Genomic DNA, 22,054 nt, shown 5'->3' on the forward strand with positions numbered 1-22,054 from the left:
TCAATCGAATAATATATATATATATATATATATATATATATATATATATATATATATATATATATATATATATATATATATGGTTGACTTCATGTGAGACAACACCTTCCCGTGAGACGGTGAGACACAACGTGAGTGCACACAGTCTACTTTACGAATGCACACACCTTAAACTGTGTGCACTCATGTTGGGCTGAGTGCACACAATCTAGGCTGTGTGCATCCGAGATGAAAACGTGACACCAAAAGAGTTGACTGCTGAGCCGTATGAGGTAGGAAACTCTCAAGTACAGTTCTAAGGGAAGGAATATGTATATATATGGACGAGTTTAGGCACAAAAGATGTCTCAGATGCGGTCATGCGGTTCAATTAAGAAGGAAAAACCACGCACCTTAAGCACAAGACATACGCACCTTAGACACAAACCCTACGCACTTTAAGCACAAAACTTATGCACCTTAAGTTCCCAACTACACGCACCTAAAGCACAAACACGACGCACCTTAAGTTTGCCCCATATGGATAATGACCAAATTGGCACTGCTTTTTTTTTTTTTTAAAACGTTGTTAATCCTGGACGTTGGCCTTGACAAGATCAATGGTTTTCATTTAACCACACAATCGCACTTGAGGATGTCTACCGCATGCGAACTGAATTCTATATTGATGGAATAATTACAAATGGACCCGGAGCGAGATAATAGGGAGCGAACCAAGTTCAGAGTACCAAGACCGGACCCGGCCGACCAGGATGGCCAAGCTAAACTCCGCGCTTGGCCATAAGGTCGGCCAAAGCGGACTTTCTCGCATGGTCGGCCAAGGCGAACCTCCCCACGGGGTCGGCCAAGGCGGACCTCCCCAGCCGAGGTCGGCACTCGGTCGAGCCCCGTGCTTGGCCGAGTGAAGGGTCTTCGCGTTAGTCCGAGCCTTGCGGTGTTTGTTGCGGTCCAAGGCGGTTGTAACTCCCCACCATCTTCTCCGAGGTATTTAGGGCCGATTTATATTATAAAATCACTCCATTGTGTCTTGTTGATGGGAAGCCTACACATCTTGTCCTAAAAACATACTTGTCTTGTTATTACACTATTCTCACTGCTATAATAGCATTATCTCTTATTAATACATGCAATATTATCTATGTGATATACCCTAATTGTCCAACCATTACAACATTCCTTGTTAATCCTTACCTTGTCTAGTCCTTAATCTTATTGGGATTACTAATTCTGGCCACCCCGGATTAATTAAATCCATCATATATATATATAATCATGTAAGTGAATATTAAGAGGTAAAATCCTATCTAACTAATTTAATATGTCTTGTGATAAGTACTGAAATAACGCAGTTCTTATGTCGTGGACCGCGGTCCACAATGCATTGTGGACCGTGGTCTCAAAACGACGTCGTTTCAGTAAGTGGGAGACGGAGCCTGTAATTGACACTATAGTTCATCTCAAAAGATACTGCCTTACATTTGTTTTGATATTATCGAATGAAATTGTAGTTATATATATCGAAATGTAACTGTAGTTATGTTGAAATGTAACTGCAGTGTATATGAACTGATACTGAATAACAGTTTCACATTTGTGTTTTATATTATCGAATGAAACTGTAGTTATATCGAAATGTAAATGTAGTTGTGTTGAAATGTAACTGCAGTGTATATGAACTGATACTGAATAACAGTTTCACATTTCTGTTTTTATATTATCGAATGAAATTGTAGTTATATATATCGAAATGTAACTGTAGTTATGTTGAAATGTAACTGCAGTGTATATGAACTGATACTGAATAACAGTTTCACATTTCTGTTTTTATATTATCGAATGAAATTGTAGTTATATATATCGAAATGTAACTGTAGTTATGTTGAAATGTAACTGCAGTGTATATGAACTGATACTGAATAACAGTTTCACATTTCTGTTTTTATATTATCGAATGAAATTGTAGTTATATATATCGAAATGTAACTGTAGTTATGTTGAAATGTAACTGCAGTGTATATGAACTGATACTGAATAACAGTTTCACATTTGTGTTTTTATATTATCGAATGAAATTGTAGTTATATCAAAATGTAACTGCAGTTGTGTTGAAATGTAAATGAAGTTGTGTTGAAATGTAACTGCACTGTATATGAACTGAAAGTGAGTGATGCGAATTCATCAGTCTGTTTTCATTAATCAAAACGATGTCGTTTTGATGTGCGGTCCACAATGCATTGTGGACCACGGTCCACGATATAATTTGCGGAAATAACGTGGCTTAAGATTTTCCAAATTTATGACATGAATATAACTAAGAAAACGTACCAATAAGTCAATAACTAAAACCTTAATGAGGATCACACACGAAAAGTCAAACATAAATTGTAATATAAATATAGGATAGGCAGAGAGTACTTCATTAAAGTGGGTAATTAAGTCTCAACAAACTAATTTAAAAATGGGAAAGAGTAAGGGTTTCTCTGCGATGCAGATGCTTTCCATTTTCCTCATCTCTATCACCATTCTTCTTACTCTCGCCCTTTCAGATGATCAATGTGAGCTTACTGTACTCGTTATTCTAAACTTTGTATTTAGTTATTTTATTGCAAAATACACACACACACACATATACTTTGTATACTTAGATAATTTCCTTTGCCCCTTTTCTTTCATTGAAATGCTCTCATTTATTTTGTCTCTTTTATTCTGAAAATTATATTATATTGGGGAATGATTGCATATTTCTATGAAAAATGAAAATAAATCTCGTTTGCTAATTGTAAAATCATGGGCAGATGATATTTATATTTAAATGAAAAACAAGATGATATTTTTGTACACAGGTACAACTTTCATTGTAAAACATGCATACCGGGAAAAAGAAATTTTCACCAAAATTTTCTTTCCCATTTGACGTGGTAATAAAATTATTTTTTAGGAAAAATTTTAATTTATGCCTCTCCATAATATACCAATTATCAATGTGACTCCTGAATTATTAGAGGTATAAATGTATGTTGTCCCTTAATTTTCAAAACAGTACATGTATTGCCTCTACTGTCACAGACTTGAGGTTTAAAATGGTGCCGTTTTACATATTAATAATTCAACATTGACTCATTATAGAGATGCATAAATTACAATTTTTTCTATTTTTATTCATTGATTACCATGAATTGACCAACCCATCTGTATTAGAAAAATAATCTATTTATTAATCAAATACGAATCGTACACGATTACACGGTGACATCATATGGTGAAACTGCTTGATCTCTATACCATGATCCTTGATCATGGAAAAGAGCCGCATGGTTTAATTTTGGGAGAAATCTATTAATAAAATATGTAAATATTAAATAAAAGATGCAGAGATATATTTGGAAATGAAAATGCTATTTTCATCTCCAAATTTTTTCTATTACATGACTTGTAATCATTGAGTATCATAAATTGACAGAGCTCACCGATTTTTAAATTAACATTAGAGTAACCAATTAGATAGTGCCACTCTAGGTAAAAAAAATAAGAAGAAAAATTTTAAGAGGGGCTTTAATTTGTATCTTACTCTTTTGTAAATAAATATATGCTAAAGTTTTCATGTATAAGTTTTGACTAAAACTGCATTATTTTGAAAAAAATTGTATTGTTTTAGACTAAATAGGGCCAACTTTCTTTCAAAAAAAAAAAAATAGGGCCAACTTCCTTTATATATATTGAGAATGCACGATCTGACTTTATTATTATTTTTTTTTTCATTTTATTTTTCATGTGGTTATCGATCTGTCCTCCAGTTGACTATTATGTGTACACCCCGCCTCATGATGGATCCGTCCAGCCCCCTGGAAGTGTAGCGAGTTTGAAGCAGCCATGACGCAGATCACTAGAAGCATGGATCTCCCATACTAAATCATTTTCTTTCCCAGATTCCAGTTACTCAAATAAATTATTAATAACTAAAGATTAAATAAATATGGGTTGGAATTGAAGTAGTGGGCAAAATCAAATGAGGTAATTAAGTCTCTATATATGTATGCGTATTCTGGTTGACTCAATAATCTGTTGATTGAAATTTGATAGTATGAATACTAAATCTATATCTCTATAGTGTCTCACTTTGGTGACCCATTGGCTGTGTTTGTGTTTCACGTTGCAAGTACAAGGCTATTATTTTTCTATTAGACATTGTCTCATGATCAAATTAAAGGGTTACTATTACGCCAAAAGTTATAATTAATACTCGATATGCAATTTTATTTAATTTTTTTATACTTGTCTAACAGTCAATGCTATACTACTTCAATAATAGAATATTGGACTCGACTCTTCAAGTCGGCGCTTAATACCTAGTGAAAAGAAAAATAATAATATATAATTCGAATAATTTCACCCATAAGGATATCTACAATCATTATTGTGTGGACCATAAATAAAAAATAGAGTTAATTCTAACTATGGTCCTTTGACTAACTTGTTTATCTAGTGCTTGACTAAGGTTCAAACTCATGACATCCCATATAGGGGAAGTCACTACTTGCCATCTGAACACAAGGTACTTGGCAACCTATGCTAATTCAAAATTAAAATAACTGAACAAGTTTACTTCCCTGACCAAGGCAAATTATACCATGAACTAGAGTCTACCTTACATTGTAGACTGTGTTTTAAAAATAACATTTAGATTCTGTATTACACATTTTGTAACTATAGTTTACCGTTTTTGTGCCTATAGCTATCATATTATGTGTCAGCAATTATTATGTATCTGTATGTAGTTGACACATTCTGTATCTGTAATTGACAATTCCTGTACATGTAACTATCATATTATGTGTCAGCAATTATCAAATTATTTGTTAGAAAATTTTTACTTTTCATCCCTAAGTTATTTGGGTAATTGTAGAATTCATCCATAACTGTTGGTAATACTCAGTTTTCGTCCCTAAGTTATCATTGATGTTGCACTTTCCGTCCATTTACTAATAAAAAAAATTAGGGATGAAATTTGCAATTTTAGTATAACTTAGGGACGAAAAGTGAGCACGAAAGGACGAAAAGTGCAACACCAATAATAACTTAGGGATAAAAAGTGAGCATCACCAACGCTCATGAACGAATTCTACAATTACCTTATAACTTAGAAACGAAAAGTTCAATTAATCCCTTATTTATTTACATGTACACGGTTAACTGTAAGTACATAATGTTAACTAAAGGTACAAAATTTTTATATCAAGATTCACAAATCACAGTATAATATGAGTTCTGGTCTATGGTATAACTATTGCCTACCCAAATACCCTAAATACCATACATAAACCCATAGGTATGAAATTTCTCCCTAGTGAGAGAATTAACGCGCCCAATGGCTTGAGGGTTCAAGTAATTCTTGTAGTCACCACTTGTGGCCTGTCTAGAATCCGAACAAGGATCCTCGGATTTATTCATTACATGATTGCTCAAAACTTCAAAGCTGCAACTTTTCACGATCTCCGCCACCTTCTCATTCTCTTCACCTCCAAATCCACACCCCAAAAACTCAGCCAATCTTTTGACATGTGTTTCCGTGTCCTTCGCGAGCTCCTCGTACGTAATAAACAAAACTTTCCCACGGTTTTTCAAACTCGCATTCTTGTACCCCAACACATGCTCGTAGTAAGGCCCGAAAGGGAAAATCCCCTTGCAGAAGTTCCCGACCGCCTCTTCCAACGGCCACGCCTCTTCCTCGTCCTTCTTCTGCTCATTCTCGAAATGCCACATCCAATTCAAGGTATCTTTCGGATTCCTCGTCACATAAACCACCCGACAATCCGAGGTTTCTAGGGTTGTCCCTAACATTTGATAGGGAATATGCGTGCCGAAAATCCTCCTACCATTACCAAACTGGGCATTATTATTTTCTAACCTTTTCGGTGATTCCTTTTCCTTGTACACTTGAAGTTCCAGGAAGGGAACGAGGTCGTGGGGACTATGTTCTAGGGAGCCAAGAGATGACCGGTTGACGATGGAGTAGACCAGAGATTTGAGCCAGGTCGTGCAGGTTTTCGGTAGAGAAGCTAAGATTACATCGTCTTGACGAGGTTCGAACTCGTTGAGGACACGTTTAACGCCGGAGACATGTTCGGGGAGGAACCAGAAGCCGTTGATTTGGTCGAGGGTTTCATCTCCCAATTTTGTTTGTTTGATCAAGAAGGATGATGGTTGGGCTTCGTTTTCGGACTTATTAAGCTGCATAATGCTGATAAAAATTATATATTATATTTCAGACAATATGGATGATGAAATTAAAAAGATGGATGAGAAGAGCATGGTGGTATATATAGTATAGATGGATGATAAGATGAATTAACGAATGTTTCTCTGGTTCGATGAATTAATGTGCAGTGAACGCGAAAAGATCGATGGTTGTCTTTTTGGTGGTTTCACACTTTCATCTATCTCGTACCTTAATTTTCTTATCCCATTTATTATGCATATATGTCACTCATTTTGCATGGGTGAAGTGATTAATAATCAATTTCTAGATTACTTTTTGTTAGTTTACACTGCACAATATTAAACATTTAAAAAAAAGTTTGGTTGACTTTAATGACCGTGTACACTTGTTCATTTAAAAAGGTCAAGAATTTGAACCACCCCTTGTATGAAAAAAATAATCTGGCCAGCACAGGACATCTCATGGTCAAACACAAAAAAGGTCCATCCTTATCACCAACTTCCATATAATCAAATTTACAATTATTTCACTATTTTCTTTACATACTCACAATTATATTCCAATTAAAACAAAAGAAAAAAAAAACAAAACAAAAAAGCATGGAAAGCTTGCAAGAGTAGGGATGACAATTTAAAAAAAAAAAAATCAACCGGCGACATTTTTGTAAATAACTTGAGCTTTGAGTGCAAGTAATATGTGTTAAAAGTGTAAGTAACAGATGCAAATGTGCAAGTAAAATCATTTAAAAGAACAACCATTTACACTTAATAGTGCAAATAATTTACCTTTTCATAATGATCGATGCACTTAATGATAACGTTTGGTACAAGTAATATTGTTGATTGGTGTACATTATATTGTTGTGTTTTTAATACATTTTATTTGCATTTAGGTGTACTCTATGAAACTGTTATTTGCACCTCAAATTATTTATAAAAATGCCACCACATTTTTTAAAAAGTGTTTCTAATAAGTTAATTAATCTATCTAGATTGACAGTTGCGATGGGATCTTATTTCTCTCATGGGTACGTGTTCTCATTTGATCAGTTTCCTCTCTCTCTCTCTCTCTCTCTCTATATATATATATATATATATATATATATATATATATACACACACACACACACACTTAAGTATTTTTTTCAGAAAAAACTTTATTAATCAAGCAAAATAAATATTTTTACAAATGATCGCCCAAAAGTCACCTGGACAAAATGCATAAATAAATAAAGGAATGAACGCAAACTCAAAAAAAAAAAGGCCCACGCCTAAAGAATGGAAACAAATAAAATAAAGAAAGGCTAAAGCCAACCAAGGCCCAAACCTAAAGAATGAAATATTTGAAATAATAAATGCATAAATGCAGGTGCAAGATTCTCTAATAAGCCTAAATCGTCCGGTCATCACTTGAAAATTTGATAACATAACGGTAGAACATGGACATATCAATCCTGTTAGGAACAAGGACCATATAACACATGAGGCACATTGGTTGCCATAAAGAAAGTAAGAGACACAGTCTCTTATCAAAAGTTAGCTAAATTTTTAAAATTAGGACTTAGGTTTTTACATACTTTTTTTATTTATTATTATTAAAAATTGCACTAATTTAATAGTACACTTTTATTATGAGTTGATCGGGGAAAGGAAAGCCCCATACCCGCCTAATTCTCCCCAGGGATGAGGATGAAGAATATTTTCAATTCCCCATAGGAGATGGGCTAACTCGGAATTAAATGGGTTAGCCGGATCGTCATCCCTAACTATGTCTTCTACTACTGGATACTTCGATCTCCAATTCTTTTGAGAGATTGACTTTGTCTACTGCCAGTCGTTATATCGTGGACCATTGTCCACAAAGTTTTGTGGACCATGGTCTAAAAACGACACCGTTTCTTTAAGTAAAGAAACTGCTGCAGTTACAACTTAACGGAGCTCCGTAAATGAAACTACAGTTTATCTCAAATGATACTGCCTCACATTTATTTTTATATTATCAAATGAAACTGTAGTTATATCAAAATGAAAATATACTTGTGTTGAAAGGAAACTGCAATGTATATAAAATGAAACTGAATAACAGTTTCACATATTTGAGTGTGTATTGCCCAATGAAATTGTAGTTATATCAAAATGATACTATAGTTGTGTTAAAAGGAAACTGTTGTGTATATAAAATGAAACTGAATAACAGTTTCACATATTTGAGTGTATAATGTTGAATGAAACTGTAGTTATATCGAAATGATACTGTAGTTGTGTTGAAAGGAAACTGCAATGTATATAAAATGAAAATGAATAACAGTTTCACATATTTGAGTGTATATTGTCGAATGAAACTGTATTTATATCGAAATGATACTGTAGTTATGTTGTAATGAAACTATAGTGTATATAAAATGAAACTGAATAATAGTTTCACATATTTGATTGTATAATGTCGAATGAAAGTGTAGTTATATTGAAATGAAACTGTTATAATTAGTTACATGTGTTGAAAGGAAACTGCAGTGTCGTATATAAAATGAAACTGAATATGTTACACAAATAGAGCTGTTACTTTACACATAACAGTGCGAACAAGTGCCATTTTTTTTTCATTAAAAGAAACGACACCATTTTGAACCATGGTCCATAGTATTTTTGCGATCTACTGGTGTCTTAAGTTTTCTACTCAAGAGCTTTGTCGGATGACAACTATAGTATACTGATTCTTAGATATTTTGAGAGATTGACTTAGTCTACTGATGTCTTAAGTTTTCTACTCAAGAGCTTTGTCGGATGACTATTATAGTATACTCATTCTTAGATATTTTGATGCTTGCATCTCAATTGCATGTGTTTGAGGTCTGTCGGTCCTAGTTCTACTAGAGCATAACTCTGCTATACATAAGTCTAATGAGTTACATCTTTGCCATTTATATTTCATGCTAAACTGATTTGAGTCCTATTTTACTTTTCGCAAGAATTCTTAAGAATAAAAAGCTACAAGCTAAGTTAATTGGAGTTATACCGTTTCTATATGACTTAATATCATCAAAATTTATTATTAGACATAATTCTTTAACACTTTAGTACTAAGCAAAACATAACACACTTTTAATAATGCTTACAAAATGAAATATAGTACAATAAAACTTTCTTCAGAAAAAAAAAAAGTTAAAAACAAAAGTGAATTTGAAGTACAGAGAAGGTGGGGGACTTGTTTTCAAAAAACAAAAAAGGTGGGGGATTTCTTCTATTGTCTTGTAACTCCAGTAGAAGGTCCCACCCAGTACCATCAACACAACCCATGCCCTTAAGTCAATAATTGATTCCCTTATCTTGAATTGGCCCCACTTAAAAATCTCAAGTAGGATTTTCCTTATCCAGAAAGGCAATATCTTTTGCCCCAAAGTCATTACACTCCAGTTTAACAGGGAGACATAGCTATCTATTAAGTAAGAGGACAAATATTTGGTATTCATAAAGAACTACCTTACAAGAAAATGAAACTCCTATATTATGACTGTCAAGGCTCAAGCATGATTTTTCTTTTGCGACTCCACTACAGTCATTAGTAATTGATAGCTCATTTATTTATTTGAAAATTAATTTATCATCACATTGTGATCTAGTGGCACCCAATTGTACTCTTAGATGAGAGGGGTGAGTTCGAGCCTTGTGTAATTAACATCTTCTCTCTGTTGTTTATATACAAAACAGAGCATATGGGAAAATAGTTTAGAAGTTCATGGAGAAAAACAAGCATGAATTGAAGAAGAATTAAAGCACAAATACAATATTAAGTACAATATAATCTTGAAATGCATACATACATTTTTAAATTTAACAGTGTTCTTGCATATATTTGTCACAAACTAATTCAATTAAACACACTAAATCCCATAAATAAAACCAGATTTGTGAAATTTCTCCTCAGTAAGTGCATCTATACTTTTGATAGCCTATCACTGAAGTAATTTGTATGGTCACCCACTTTTGCTTGTCTAAAAAACGAATTATAAGGAGCTGGAAACCAATCAGGACAATCCTCCGACTTGTTCACCTCATGATTCTTCAAAACCTCAAAGCTACAACACTTGACTATCTCCTCCACTCCCTTATCGTCCTCCTCGGCAAAAGGACAACCTAAAAACTCAGCCAATCTTTTAAGGTGACTTTTCGTATCATCCTTTAACTCTTCATAAGTAATAAAGAAGAATTTACTAGGATTCATCAAACTAGCCGTTCTGTACCCCAATACATGCTCGTAGTAAGGTCCGGCAGGCACAATCCCACGAAGAAATTTCTCCACGGCTTCTTCCAACTCCCATGGCGCTTCCTCGGCCATCTTCCACTTATTGGCGAAATGCCAGAGAGAATTTAAGGTGTCCTTTGGGTTCCTGGCAACATAAACCACACGACAGCCCGAGGATTCCAAGGTTTTGCCTAGCAGTTGGTAAGGAATATGTGTATGGAAAAGTCTAGTGGTGTCCTCTGACGATAGGTGAATTGATGATTCCGATGATTCTTGATCTCCATAGACTTGAACTTCTAGGTAAGGTATGAGGTCGTGGGGGTTGTTTTTGACTAGAGAATCAAGGGAGGAGCGATTGATGATTGAGTAAAGAAGAGATTTGAGCCATGTGGTGCCGGTTTTAGGATACGAACCCAAGATTACATCGCTGGGATGTGGGTTGAACTCGGCTAGCACTCGGTGAATTCTGGGGATAAGAAAAGGCATGAACCAGAAGCCATTGATCTGCTCTAAATGTTTATCTCCCCACCATTTCTCTTCTTCTGATGAGATATTGCTGTTCTCCATATCGAGATTGATGACTAATAATGCAAAGCTATTTTACTATTTATAGTGGTTTGGTTTGAAGAGAGAGATAAATTATCCTCAATCGACGACAACACATCATGCGATCCTTATCGATTAGCGCAGCTGCCATCCACCAAATTAGACTAAGCTACCTAACATCACTGTCTCACATGCCATGGACCATGTGTTCCGTATTGAAATTTAGTACGCAAACTGAAGGAACCTTTCACACTTCGACCTTGTGAAAATTCGAAAAAATAATTAAGAAGAACATGAATAATAACAATATATTTTTTTGAGTGATTTTTTTAATTTTCATATACAATGGACCTGTTTATACTGAGCTACTAATACATATAATAATTAACATACTAAAATTATATTAATTATACAAGGTAATGATCATACATAATTTTCTCCGGCTAGTCTACATTCAATCATCTCCCCTTTCTTTTCAAGTTATCCCCTAAATAAGTCACCAATTGATTCTTCCCTTTCATGCGTATCACCATGGTTCAAAGTGCACTGTGAACCCTAGTGTATTTGTATGTATGTGAGTTTTTGTATCTTGTGTTATAAAATTCTGTATCTAAGTGTATGAATTTTGTACCTGAAACAAATTTGTAATTCTGTATTATCTTATTAATTTATGTGTCTTTATATTGTGAAATTATGTGCTTATGAACAAAAATTATGTACTTAAATCATATTTGAAAAATAAGTAAATATATAACATATGTATGTATTTTGTGTTGTGATTTTTTGTTTCTTGCTTTATGAAATTCTGTACATTACGAGTATGAATATGCACCTCGTTGTTTAGATACAAGATCCATAATGCTATTTGGTCCATGGTCCATGATATAAATTGCTCCTACATGTTACTCAGCATGAATGTGTATGTATGTATAAATGTATTTTATTTTATTCTTTTTTATTTTTAATATGCATACATGGCTAGTCAATTTTATCCAAGTTAGGACACATGCATAACTACATAAGCTATCATGTCAGAATTTACCGATTTAAATCCGTAGAACACATAAGTTGTCGAGTTGATACATTTAATTATAACTTTTTAAAATTTAAGGGGGTGTATTCAATCACGATTTTCATGAACTTTTAAATACTTTTATCAACTTTAAAAGTTTGGTGGTATTCAATTAAGACTTTTATAAACTCTTTAAAAGTATACCTGTATTCAATTAAAACTTTTCAAAACTCTTTAGATGTATACATGTATTCGATTCAGACTTTTATAGAGTTATTAAAAGTCTACTGGTATTCAAAAAGTTACTAACTTTCACAAACTCTATCAGAATAGGATTTCTATAGACTTTCTCTTCATTAATATAAATAGATGAAATCCAACCCTCCAACCCCAAACTTTTCAATATTCTCTGCAAACTTCTTTTCCTCTATCTAAACTAGGCAAATTTTCCATCAATTTTATGGTACGTATCAAATCTTTCACAAATATATATATATATTTTTATATTCAAGCAAATTTTTTGTTGTCATCACAACAAAATAATTGCTGCGATCGCAGCTAAAAAAATTGCTGCGATCGCAGCAACAAGAATCTGCTGCGATCGCAGCAACAAGAATCTGTTGCGAACAACAGCAGCTGGCTGCTGTTCGTAGCAGATTTATGGAACAGCAGCAGTAATTTATTGCTGCTGTGCAGCAAAAATATTTGCTGCGCAGCAAATTTTTTAAAATTTATAAATTTTAAATTTTAGTTAATTAATATGTTTATAATTTTATATAATTGTATGTTTATTACTCAGCATTAGTTGTTTCATTAGTTCAAGAAATATTTTTATTGGTTATATTTATAAAAATTGATTATATTTTGTTTATGAATAATATACTCTATTTTTGTGACATCAATATTTTTTTTTTAATCTCTACAATGCACTAATTTATAGATAATATATTAATAGAAGTTATGGAATGTTTGTGAGGGTGTATTCAATTTAGAGTTTTAATGACTTTTGTAAACTTTTTAATATGAAAAAGTTTTTAAAAATCTATAAATGTTTATTCTATGGATATTTATAAACTCTTACAAATTTTATAAAAGTTTAAAAGATTCTAGGAAAGTTTACAAAAACTCTACAAAAGTCAATTAAAATCCATCACTTTAAAAGTATTTAAAAGTTCATGAAAGTCGTGATTGAATACACCCCCTTCAAATTTTAATTATTTTTCTTATATAGCTTGAGAGTTTATATGATCATTTCCCATGTACTAAATAATAACTATTTTGGAATAGATTTAAAAACTAAGTAAAAGTAATTTGTAAAATTCAAAACATATAAAGAATTAATTGATTTCCTTTATCTCTAAGGTCTTAACTTCATAGAATTTAGTGATTTACAACCCATGCCGGCCTCTTGTAGTGGCTTTAGGTCTCCACTTAGTCCATGTTAGGACTCTAGTCCCCTAATTGTAGATGGTTTCTACCTCATGAGTTTATTATATGTAATGTGTAACCTATTTCAGTTAAAGTTGAAGAAACATGTTCTCATATGGTATCAGAGTTTAGTTCCTAATGACCGACGCAAACAACAGTACTGCTAGGATAGTTCTGAGCGGATTGTCTCTACGAACTCTAGTCCCCTAGTTGTAGATGGTTTTTACCTCATGAGTTTATTATATGTAATGTATACTTATTCCAGTTAATGTTGAAGAAATCTGTTCTCATCGTCCAAAGCTATCACTTTACGTACTAATTAAGCAAAACACAACACATTTAAAAATCATTATTACTTTCCCATCAATTAAATTCTTAATTAATGTTACTTGAATTTATGCTTTCAATTTAATAAAATAAAGCATAAGTGCATAAGGTCATCCCCATTTAATGAGTTTTAATGGAATTTTGGAATAATAAAAATTTAGGAGGTAGTTTTTTATGATTTTGATGATTTTTTCTCTTGCAAGAGTGGAGATTTTGGTCGTCCGGTGGGACCCACTGTGAATCAGAATATCTGTGCCTCACATGCATGAGACACAGATTTGGCGCCCAGGCAGGCGCGTGCGGTCATTTTTTCTTCTACCCTTATTTCTTCTTTTCTAATCACACCTATAAAAACTTCTCAAAAATCAGACCAAAATCTTCACTATTGAAGAAGGTCTAACAAAGTTTTTTGGATTGGATAAAATAAAATTAAAGTACATAAAAGGTTGGGACCTAATTTGTTGTCCTTAACTCCAACAGAAAGTCCTAACCAAGCACTATCAAGATCAAATAAACTCTTTATGTATTTCCCTTGGCCATCTCTTGTGCCTCTCGGAGCGAACATGAGTGAACCCCGGACCGTTGAACGGACGGGGAGAAAGACCCTGTAAATTTACAAAAAAAAAAAAAAAAAAACTCTTTATGTAAGCTCTACTAATTAAATTGAAATTAGAGAATGAAATTAACACAAAGATTGAGTAAACTCTTGGAAAGCATACAATTTTATTTTTAATGTTGTTCAATAACCCACCTCAACAAATGTTACTAACAAATTAAAGACACTAAATACCATAAACAAATCCAGATTTATAAAATTTCTCTTTTGTAAGTGCATCAATTCTTTTAATAGCATCATCACTGAAGTGATTTCTATAGTCACCCACTTTTGCTTGTCTAAAAAATGAAGTATAGGGTATTGGAGCCCAAGTAGTATAATCCTCGGACTTGTTAACCTCATGATTCCTCAAAACCCCAAAGTTGCAACATTTGACTATCTCCTCCTTATCCTCCTCCGCAAAAGGACAACCTAAAAACTCAGCCAATCTTTTAACATGAGTTTTCGTATCATCATTTAACTCTTCATAGGTAATAAAGAAGAATTTACTAGGATTCTTCAAACTAACCATTCTGTACCCCACTACATCCTCATAGTAAGGTCCGGCCGGGACAATTGATGAGTATAATTGTGAGTGTAAAAAGAGGGTGTAAATGTCGTTCCGCTGATGATTGGGGCTATGGCACGTATTGTGTGAATTATTAAATTCTAGGCACTGAAGTATTGGAATTCACTAGAATCCAAGTAAACTAAAATTAAGGAATGGAATAAAATAACATATGCAAATAAAATAAGGAATAAACTATATGATAAAAGAATGGGTCAGATTAGGGGTATTGCAATCTTGATGCTCTAACAATCTCAAAATTAGGGAAAAACAATTAACCAAGGGATTTATTGGCAATGCACTGAAGATTCAAGTCAGCTACTTTCGTAATCAATAACAAGAATTAGGCTAAGATTGCCCCACTTTCGTGATGCATCAATCATAACCTTAAACACAAAAGCATTATAAGCCCCCAAATTACCCATATTCTCATAGTAGGAAAAATTGGGTTGAAATTGGTTAGGCTTAGTCTTTCACCCAACTTTCGTTTGTATGAAATCCTCTCCAAAACAAATCGATAAAAGTTGCGCATCAATTATCAATAAGAGGAAAATATAATCCAATTCAAACATAAAACCCTAGATCAATAAATTATCCCTTTATGCAATAATTATAAACCTAGCATCAAGAATAGCAATAGAACCCTAATCCAAACCCAAAAGCTAACTACTCATGCATCATAAAAGTAAATAAAACAAAGCAATAATGAATAACCATAAACATAGCAAGAAATCTGAGAAGAAAGTAAATAAAGGAATAAGAGAACTTTACTGATGAATAACAAATCCAACTTCAATCCGAGATTCCAAGCTTGAAATTAAATAATCTAATATAAAACTAATCTAAACTATGCTAGGGAAATATAAAGAGAAGGGGAAAAATAAACTAAAACTAACTAGGGTTGGGAACTCTGTAAGGGAACTTCTTAAATTGTAGAGAATATGTAGAATATATAGGAGATAGATGGACATTGGCCCATGAGACAACTTCCAATTCTTTTCCAATTCTTATTCTTGTTTTCTATTCTTTCTTGGTAATTTCCTTTTCTTCCAAAACTTGTCCAAACTGCTCCAAAATTCTTCATTTGCTGCTCCTTGTGGATAATTCAACTCTTGGGATAATATAACACACAAAAAATTCTCAATTTCATTAGGATAAGGAAAATAAGCAACAAAACAACTAAAATAAGGGGTGAATTATTGTACAAAATAGTATATATCAATTATCAATGCATATTTGAGAGAATAATGTCAGAAATTTGCCACATGGATGGAGAGAGAAGAGGAAAGAGAAAGGTTTGGGTTCATCTGCTATAACCAAGTTCATGGAACAGTAAAATAGCAGACATGCATTTATTATCATTGGCTGCTGTGCGCGTATGGCGCATAGCAGCCGCCCATGCGAGCGCGTGCAGTGCACGCGTCAAGCGCGCCTGACGCATTGATTGATTTTTTTTTTTAATATCAGATTTGTTTGTTTTTTTTTTATCTTCTCCCATTTTTCTCTTTCCTAATCACACTTACAAAAACTCCTCAGTTACCGTGAAATAACTCCATTGATGAGGATGCTCTTACACCACTTACAAGCTACATTTAATTACCAAAAGATTAAAAAAAAAGTAAAAAACTAAAAAAATAATAAAAATCAGCGCCTAACGTCTTTTTCAACTTGATACACACACTTACACCACTTACATGCTACATTTAATTACCAAAAAACTAAAAAAAAAAGTATTTTTTTTTCAAGAAAAAGAACTTTATTAATCAAGCAAAATAAAATGTTTAACAAATAATAATGGCCCAAAAGTGACCATAAAACAAACTTATGCCTAAAGAAGAGGCCCAAACTAGACAAAATGAATAAATAAAGGAATGAACTCAAGCCCAAAAAAAGAGGTCCACGCCTAAAGAATAGAAACAAATAAAATAAAGAAAGGCTCAAGCTAATGCCCAAACTTAAAGAATGAAATATTTAATTTGAAATAATAAATACAGAAATGCAGGTGCAGGATCCTCTAATAGCTCAAGTCTTCCTGTCAGCACTTGAAAATCCGGTAGCATAACGGCAGGACATGGACATATCAACCCTGTTAGGAACTGTCAAACAGACCATATAACACAAGAGACACACATGCTGCCATAAGAAAGTAAGGGACACATGGTCCCATCGAAAGTTGACTTAATTTTTAAAATTAGGACTTAGGCTTTTACTTTTTCTTTTATTATTAAAAATTGCACTAATTTAACACGAGTTGATCGGGGACGGAAAAGTCGTGCCTAATTCTCCTCGGAGACGGAGATGGAGAATATTTCCAATTCTCCACTAGAGATGGGCTAGCTCGAAATTAAATGGATTGGCCGAATTGACATCCCTAATTATTTCCTCTTCTGGATACTATGATCTCCAATACTTTAGAGAGATCGACTTTGATAGTAAATATACTCCAGGACCGGTCGGATACACTCCGGACCCGGTCGGAGGATGTTACGGTTGGGAGCACGGCAGGTCGGGAAGACCGTGGTGAGGTCGGGCATCACGGGCCAAACAGTACCCCCGACGACTCATCTGCGACGTAGCATGCCAATGGCTGCCATGTACTCTTTCCCGCTTGGGCGGAGAATGAGGCGGGCGCATGCGCGCCACGTTCCCGCCATGCCGGAGGCCCGGCAACCGTGCCTTTCCCTCTTATAAATAGCGCATTTATGAGGAGAGAGAGGATCTTTTGGCCGTTTCTAGACTAAGACTTAAAGAGAGCTCGGATAATAGGGAAGCCCACTGCCGACCTGCCGAGCCCTTTGAGCCCATACTTGACTTGTAATCGGGTTTGGATCCTTGAGGCAATAAGAGATCGTATTTTCCGGTTTAACTTGGTATTCGTATTTTACTGTATCAGACTTGGTCTACTGATGTCTTAAGTTTTCTACTCAAGAGCTCTGTCGGATGACTACTAATATACTGATTCTTAAATATTTCGATGCTTGCATCTCAATTTCATGTGTTTGAGCATTTGAGGTCGGTCGATCCTTGTCTACTAGAGTATAACTTTGTCATACATAGGTCTAATGAGTTATATCTTTACCATTTATATTATATTTCTGTGGGCTAAACTGTTTTGAATCTTATTTTACTTTTCACAAGAATTCTTAAGAATATACACGTTAATTGAAGTTTTACCTTTTTATATGACTTAACATCATCAAAATTTATTGGACATAATTCCTGACACTTTAGTACTAAGCAAAACATTACACATTTTTAATCATGCTTACAAAATGAAATCTAGTAAAATAAAACTTTCTTCAGAAAAAAAAAGTGAATTTGAAGTACAGAAAAGGTGGGGGACTTGTCACTTGTTTTCAAAAACAAAAAAAGGTGGGGATTTCTTCTATTGTCTTGTAACTCCAATAGAAGGTCCCCACCCAGCACCATCAACACAACCCATGCCATTAAAAAAAATATATGAATTTCAATTACATGGGCGACAATAATATGAATTGGCCCCACTTAAAAATCTCAAGTAGGATTTTCCTTATCGAGAAAGGCCAAATCTTTTGCCCCAAAGTCATTATACTCGGGATCAATCGGATTGCACGCAATGAATAAATAATTGTGGTAACGATCTATTAAGTAAAAAGACTAGTATTTTGTGTTCACATCAAAATCCTTCCCACAAAAAGATGAAACTCCTATATTATTATGATTGTCAAGACTCACGCATGATTTTTCTTTCATGACGCCACTATAGTCATTAATAATTGATAGCTCATTTATTTATTTAAAAATTAATTTATCATCTAATAAAGTGGGATCCCAGCTTTGCAGGCTAATTAATTTCCTCCATTATTATTTAATTAACATCTTTCTCTCTTGTTTATCTAGAATTCCATTTCGATCTTTCCAAAAAAGTTGAATCCCCGATCTTAAAAGCCTCTTATGTCTCGGCTCAACAGAATATTTGGGAGGATGTAAATTATGTTAATTCAGCTAAACCTAGATTTTTGGCTTGAGATTTCTAGGGGAATAGTTTAGAAGTTGATGGAGAAAACAAGCATGAATTGAAGAAGAATTAAAGCACAAATACAATATTAAGTACAATATAATCTTGAAATGCATACATACATTTTTAAATTTAACAGTGTTCTTGCATATATATGTCACAAACTAATTCAATTAAACACACTAAATCCGATAAATAAAACCAGATTTGTGAAATTTCTCCTCAGTAAGTGCATCTATACTTTTGATAGCCTCATCACTGAAGTAATTTGTATGGTCACCAACTTTTGCTTGTCTAAAAAATGAATTATAAGGAGTTGGAAACCAATCAGGACAATCCTCAGACTTGTTCACCTCATGATTCCTCAAAACTACAGCACTTGACTATCTCCTCTACTCCCTTATCGTCCTCCTCAGCAAAAGGACAACCTAAAAACTCAGCCAATCTTTTAACGTGAGTTTTCGTATCATCCTTTAACTCTTCATAAGTAATAAAGAAGATTTTACTAGGATTCTTCAAACTAGCCATTCTGTACCCCAACACATGCTCGTAGTAAGGTCCATAAGGGACAGTCCCACGAAGAAATTTCTCCACGGCTTCTTCCAACTCCCATGGCGCTTCCTCGGCCATCTTCCACTTATTGGCGAAATGCCAGAAAGAATTTAAGGTGTCCTTTGGGTTCCTGGCAACATAAACCACACGACAGCCAGAGGATTCCAAGGTTTTGCCTAGCAGTTGGTAAGGAATATGTGTATGGAAAAGTGTAGTGGTATCCTCGGACGACAGGTGAGTTGGTGAGTCCGATGATTCTTGGTCTCCATAGACTTGAACTTCTAGGCAAGGGACGAGGTCGTGGGGGTTGTTGTTGACAAGAGAATGAAGAGAGGAGCGATTGATGATGGAGTAAAGAAGAGATTTGAGCCATGTGGTGCCGGTTTTGGGAAAGGAACTCAAGATTACGTCGCTGGGACGTGGGTTGAACTCGGCTAGCACTCGGTGAATTATGGGGATATAACGAGGCATGAACCAGAAGCCATTGATCTGCTCTAAATGTTTATCTCCCCACCATTTCTCTTCTTCTGAGATAGTATTGCTGTTCTCCATATCGAGATTGATATGTTACTCGACTAATAATGCAACGTTATTTTACTATTTATAGTGGTTTGGTTTGAAGAGGGAGATAAATTATCATCAATCGACAACAACACATCATCATCTGATCGTTATCTCTAAGGTCACAACTTCATAGAATTTAAAACCCATGGCTGTTATGGTGGCAAATTAATTATATCATGGAAGAGAGTCTATTTTGCAGATTCTGGTTCAAAAATAATTTTTAAATTCTGTATTTATATATAGTTGAGGCATTGTGTACCTACTGTTGACAATTTCTTTATATGTAGTTATCATTTTATGTGCTAGCAATTACGGAGTATAAGTTATTTATTTACATGTACAGAAACGATTAAGTAATTATAGAATGTGTGAATTGAAGGTACAAAATTTTTGGGCAAATTCTACAGAGCATTGTGGACCATGGTCCAAAATAGTGTCGTTTATTTTAATGAAAAAGAAACGACTCTTCCACGTAATTACCTTTGCTTCTATAACATATTTAGTCTCAACACAACTACAGTTTCATTTTATTTCAACTACAGTTTCATTCGATATTATACATACAATATTCTTATTACATGAGACATGTTACTGGATTTTATTTTATTCACACTGTATTCTTATTACTTCCTCTGTCTCATTTTATCTGTCCTAGCTACTTACTATTTATTGGTCAAACCAGCACTTTTTTCTTTGTTTATTTTCTTTAGTATTTTTTTTTTATTTTTAAATTTAAATTTTAGTGTAGTTTCTAAATATATAAATTTTGTATAATAATATTAAACTTAATATTATAAAAAAATTAGATTAAAAATAATTTAAGTCAAGCCTTGTTAACCGAACCCGACACATAAAATGGGACGGAAGGAGTATAAGATTACTAAATTATAATTCTAATTAAACTACGATTTCATTGGACAATATGCACTCAAATATGTGAATCTGTTATTCAGTTACATTTTGTATACACTGTAATTTCATTACAACACAACTACAATATCTTTTCAATATAACTATAGTTTCATTTGACAACATACACTCAATATGTGAAACATAATGTACATTTAGTATAAAAATAATGCACTTTTAATATATTAAAAATGTACATTATACGGTCCGGGGCCCACCCACTTCGCTCCGGGAGGCACGGGAGTTGGCCTAGGGAGAATCATCACTTGTGAGAATTGAACCTAGGTTCTCCCGAAATTCCTCCCCACCAAATAGAGCTCACTTGCCACTTGAGCTACCCCAGTGGGTATATATTTAGTATATTAAACATATACTTTTTGTTATAATTCACACAACAATAGTGACCATGGTTCACACAATAATTTGCCCATCAACCCACCCCATGCCAATAAAAAGAAATATGAATTGAGTAAAATTATATACACAGCAATAATTGAGTCCCTTATCTTGAATTGGCCCACTTAAAAATCTTAAGTAGGATTTTCTTATCCAGAATGGCAAAATCTTTTGCCCCAAACTCATTACACCCCTATTTAACATGATGGATGAATTAACAGTCTATTAAGTAAGAGGATGGATCAGTGTCTAATGTTACATTCATAAGAAATCATCTCCACAAGAAAGTGAAGTTCCTATATTACGATTTACGATTGTCAAGGCTCAAGAAGGATTTTTCTTTAATTTTTTCGATGCCCCTACAATTATTAATAATTGATAACCCATTTATTTATTTAAAACTTAATTTATCATCTAATAAAGTGGGATTCCAGCTTTGCAGGCCATCCATAAATTAATTTCCTCCATTATTATGTAATTAACATCTTCTTTCTTTGTTGTTTATCTACCATTCTATTTCTTTTCGAAAATGTTGAATCCCCAATTCCAATGACCCCCACGCTCTGATCTAACAGAGCATGTGGAATGATGTAAATCTTGATAACTCAACTGAACACAGAGGTTAAACCTTTGGAGCATAAAGGTTGGAGCCTGTCCGGCCGCCCCTGCGATTTCTAGGGGAATAGTTTAGAAGTTGATGG

The 22,054-nt window shown here is 33.9% G+C and overlaps 3 protein-coding genes and 1 long non-coding RNA gene across 4 annotated transcripts; 1 reads left to right on the forward strand and 3 right to left on the reverse strand.

Moving 5' to 3' along the window:
* Positions 1 to 2,424: 2,424 nt before the first annotated feature.
* On the forward strand, positions 2,425 to 4,181 carry LOC116033034. Its single transcript, XR_004100820.1, has 2 exons — positions 2,425 to 2,555; positions 3,795 to 4,181. It is a non-coding gene; the product is annotated as an uncharacterized LOC116033034 (long non-coding RNA).
* Positions 4,182 to 5,301: 1,120 nt separating this feature from the next.
* LOC116032277 (cytosolic sulfotransferase 17-like) lies at positions 5,302 to 6,234 on the reverse strand. Its single transcript, XM_031274771.1, has one exon. It carries the CDS (start codon positions 6,232 to 6,234, stop codon positions 5,302 to 5,304), a length of 933 nt encoding a protein of 310 aa, XP_031130631.1.
* Positions 6,235 to 9,955: 3,721 nt separating this feature from the next.
* On the reverse strand, positions 9,956 to 11,050 carry LOC116031469 (cytosolic sulfotransferase 17-like). The gene has a single exon (XM_031273689.1). It carries the CDS (start codon positions 11,024 to 11,026, stop codon positions 10,151 to 10,153), a length of 876 nt encoding a protein of 291 aa, XP_031129549.1. The 5' UTR covers positions 11,027 to 11,050; the 3' UTR covers positions 9,956 to 10,150.
* A 7,921-nt stretch (positions 11,051 to 18,971) lies between these two features.
* LOC116031909 (cytosolic sulfotransferase 15-like) lies at positions 18,972 to 20,072 on the reverse strand. The gene has a single exon (XM_031274261.1). The coding sequence runs from the start codon at positions 20,034 to 20,036 to the stop codon at positions 19,287 to 19,289; it is 750 nt and encodes a 249-aa protein (XP_031130121.1). The 5' UTR covers positions 20,037 to 20,072; the 3' UTR covers positions 18,972 to 19,286.
* Between the last annotated feature and the right edge of the window lie 1,982 nt (positions 20,073 to 22,054).

Source organism: Ipomoea triloba, chromosome 10 (assembly GCF_003576645.1).
Source record: "Ipomoea triloba cultivar NCNSP0323 chromosome 10, ASM357664v1".
Taxonomy (NCBI): Eukaryota; Viridiplantae; Streptophyta; class Magnoliopsida; order Solanales; family Convolvulaceae; genus Ipomoea; species Ipomoea triloba.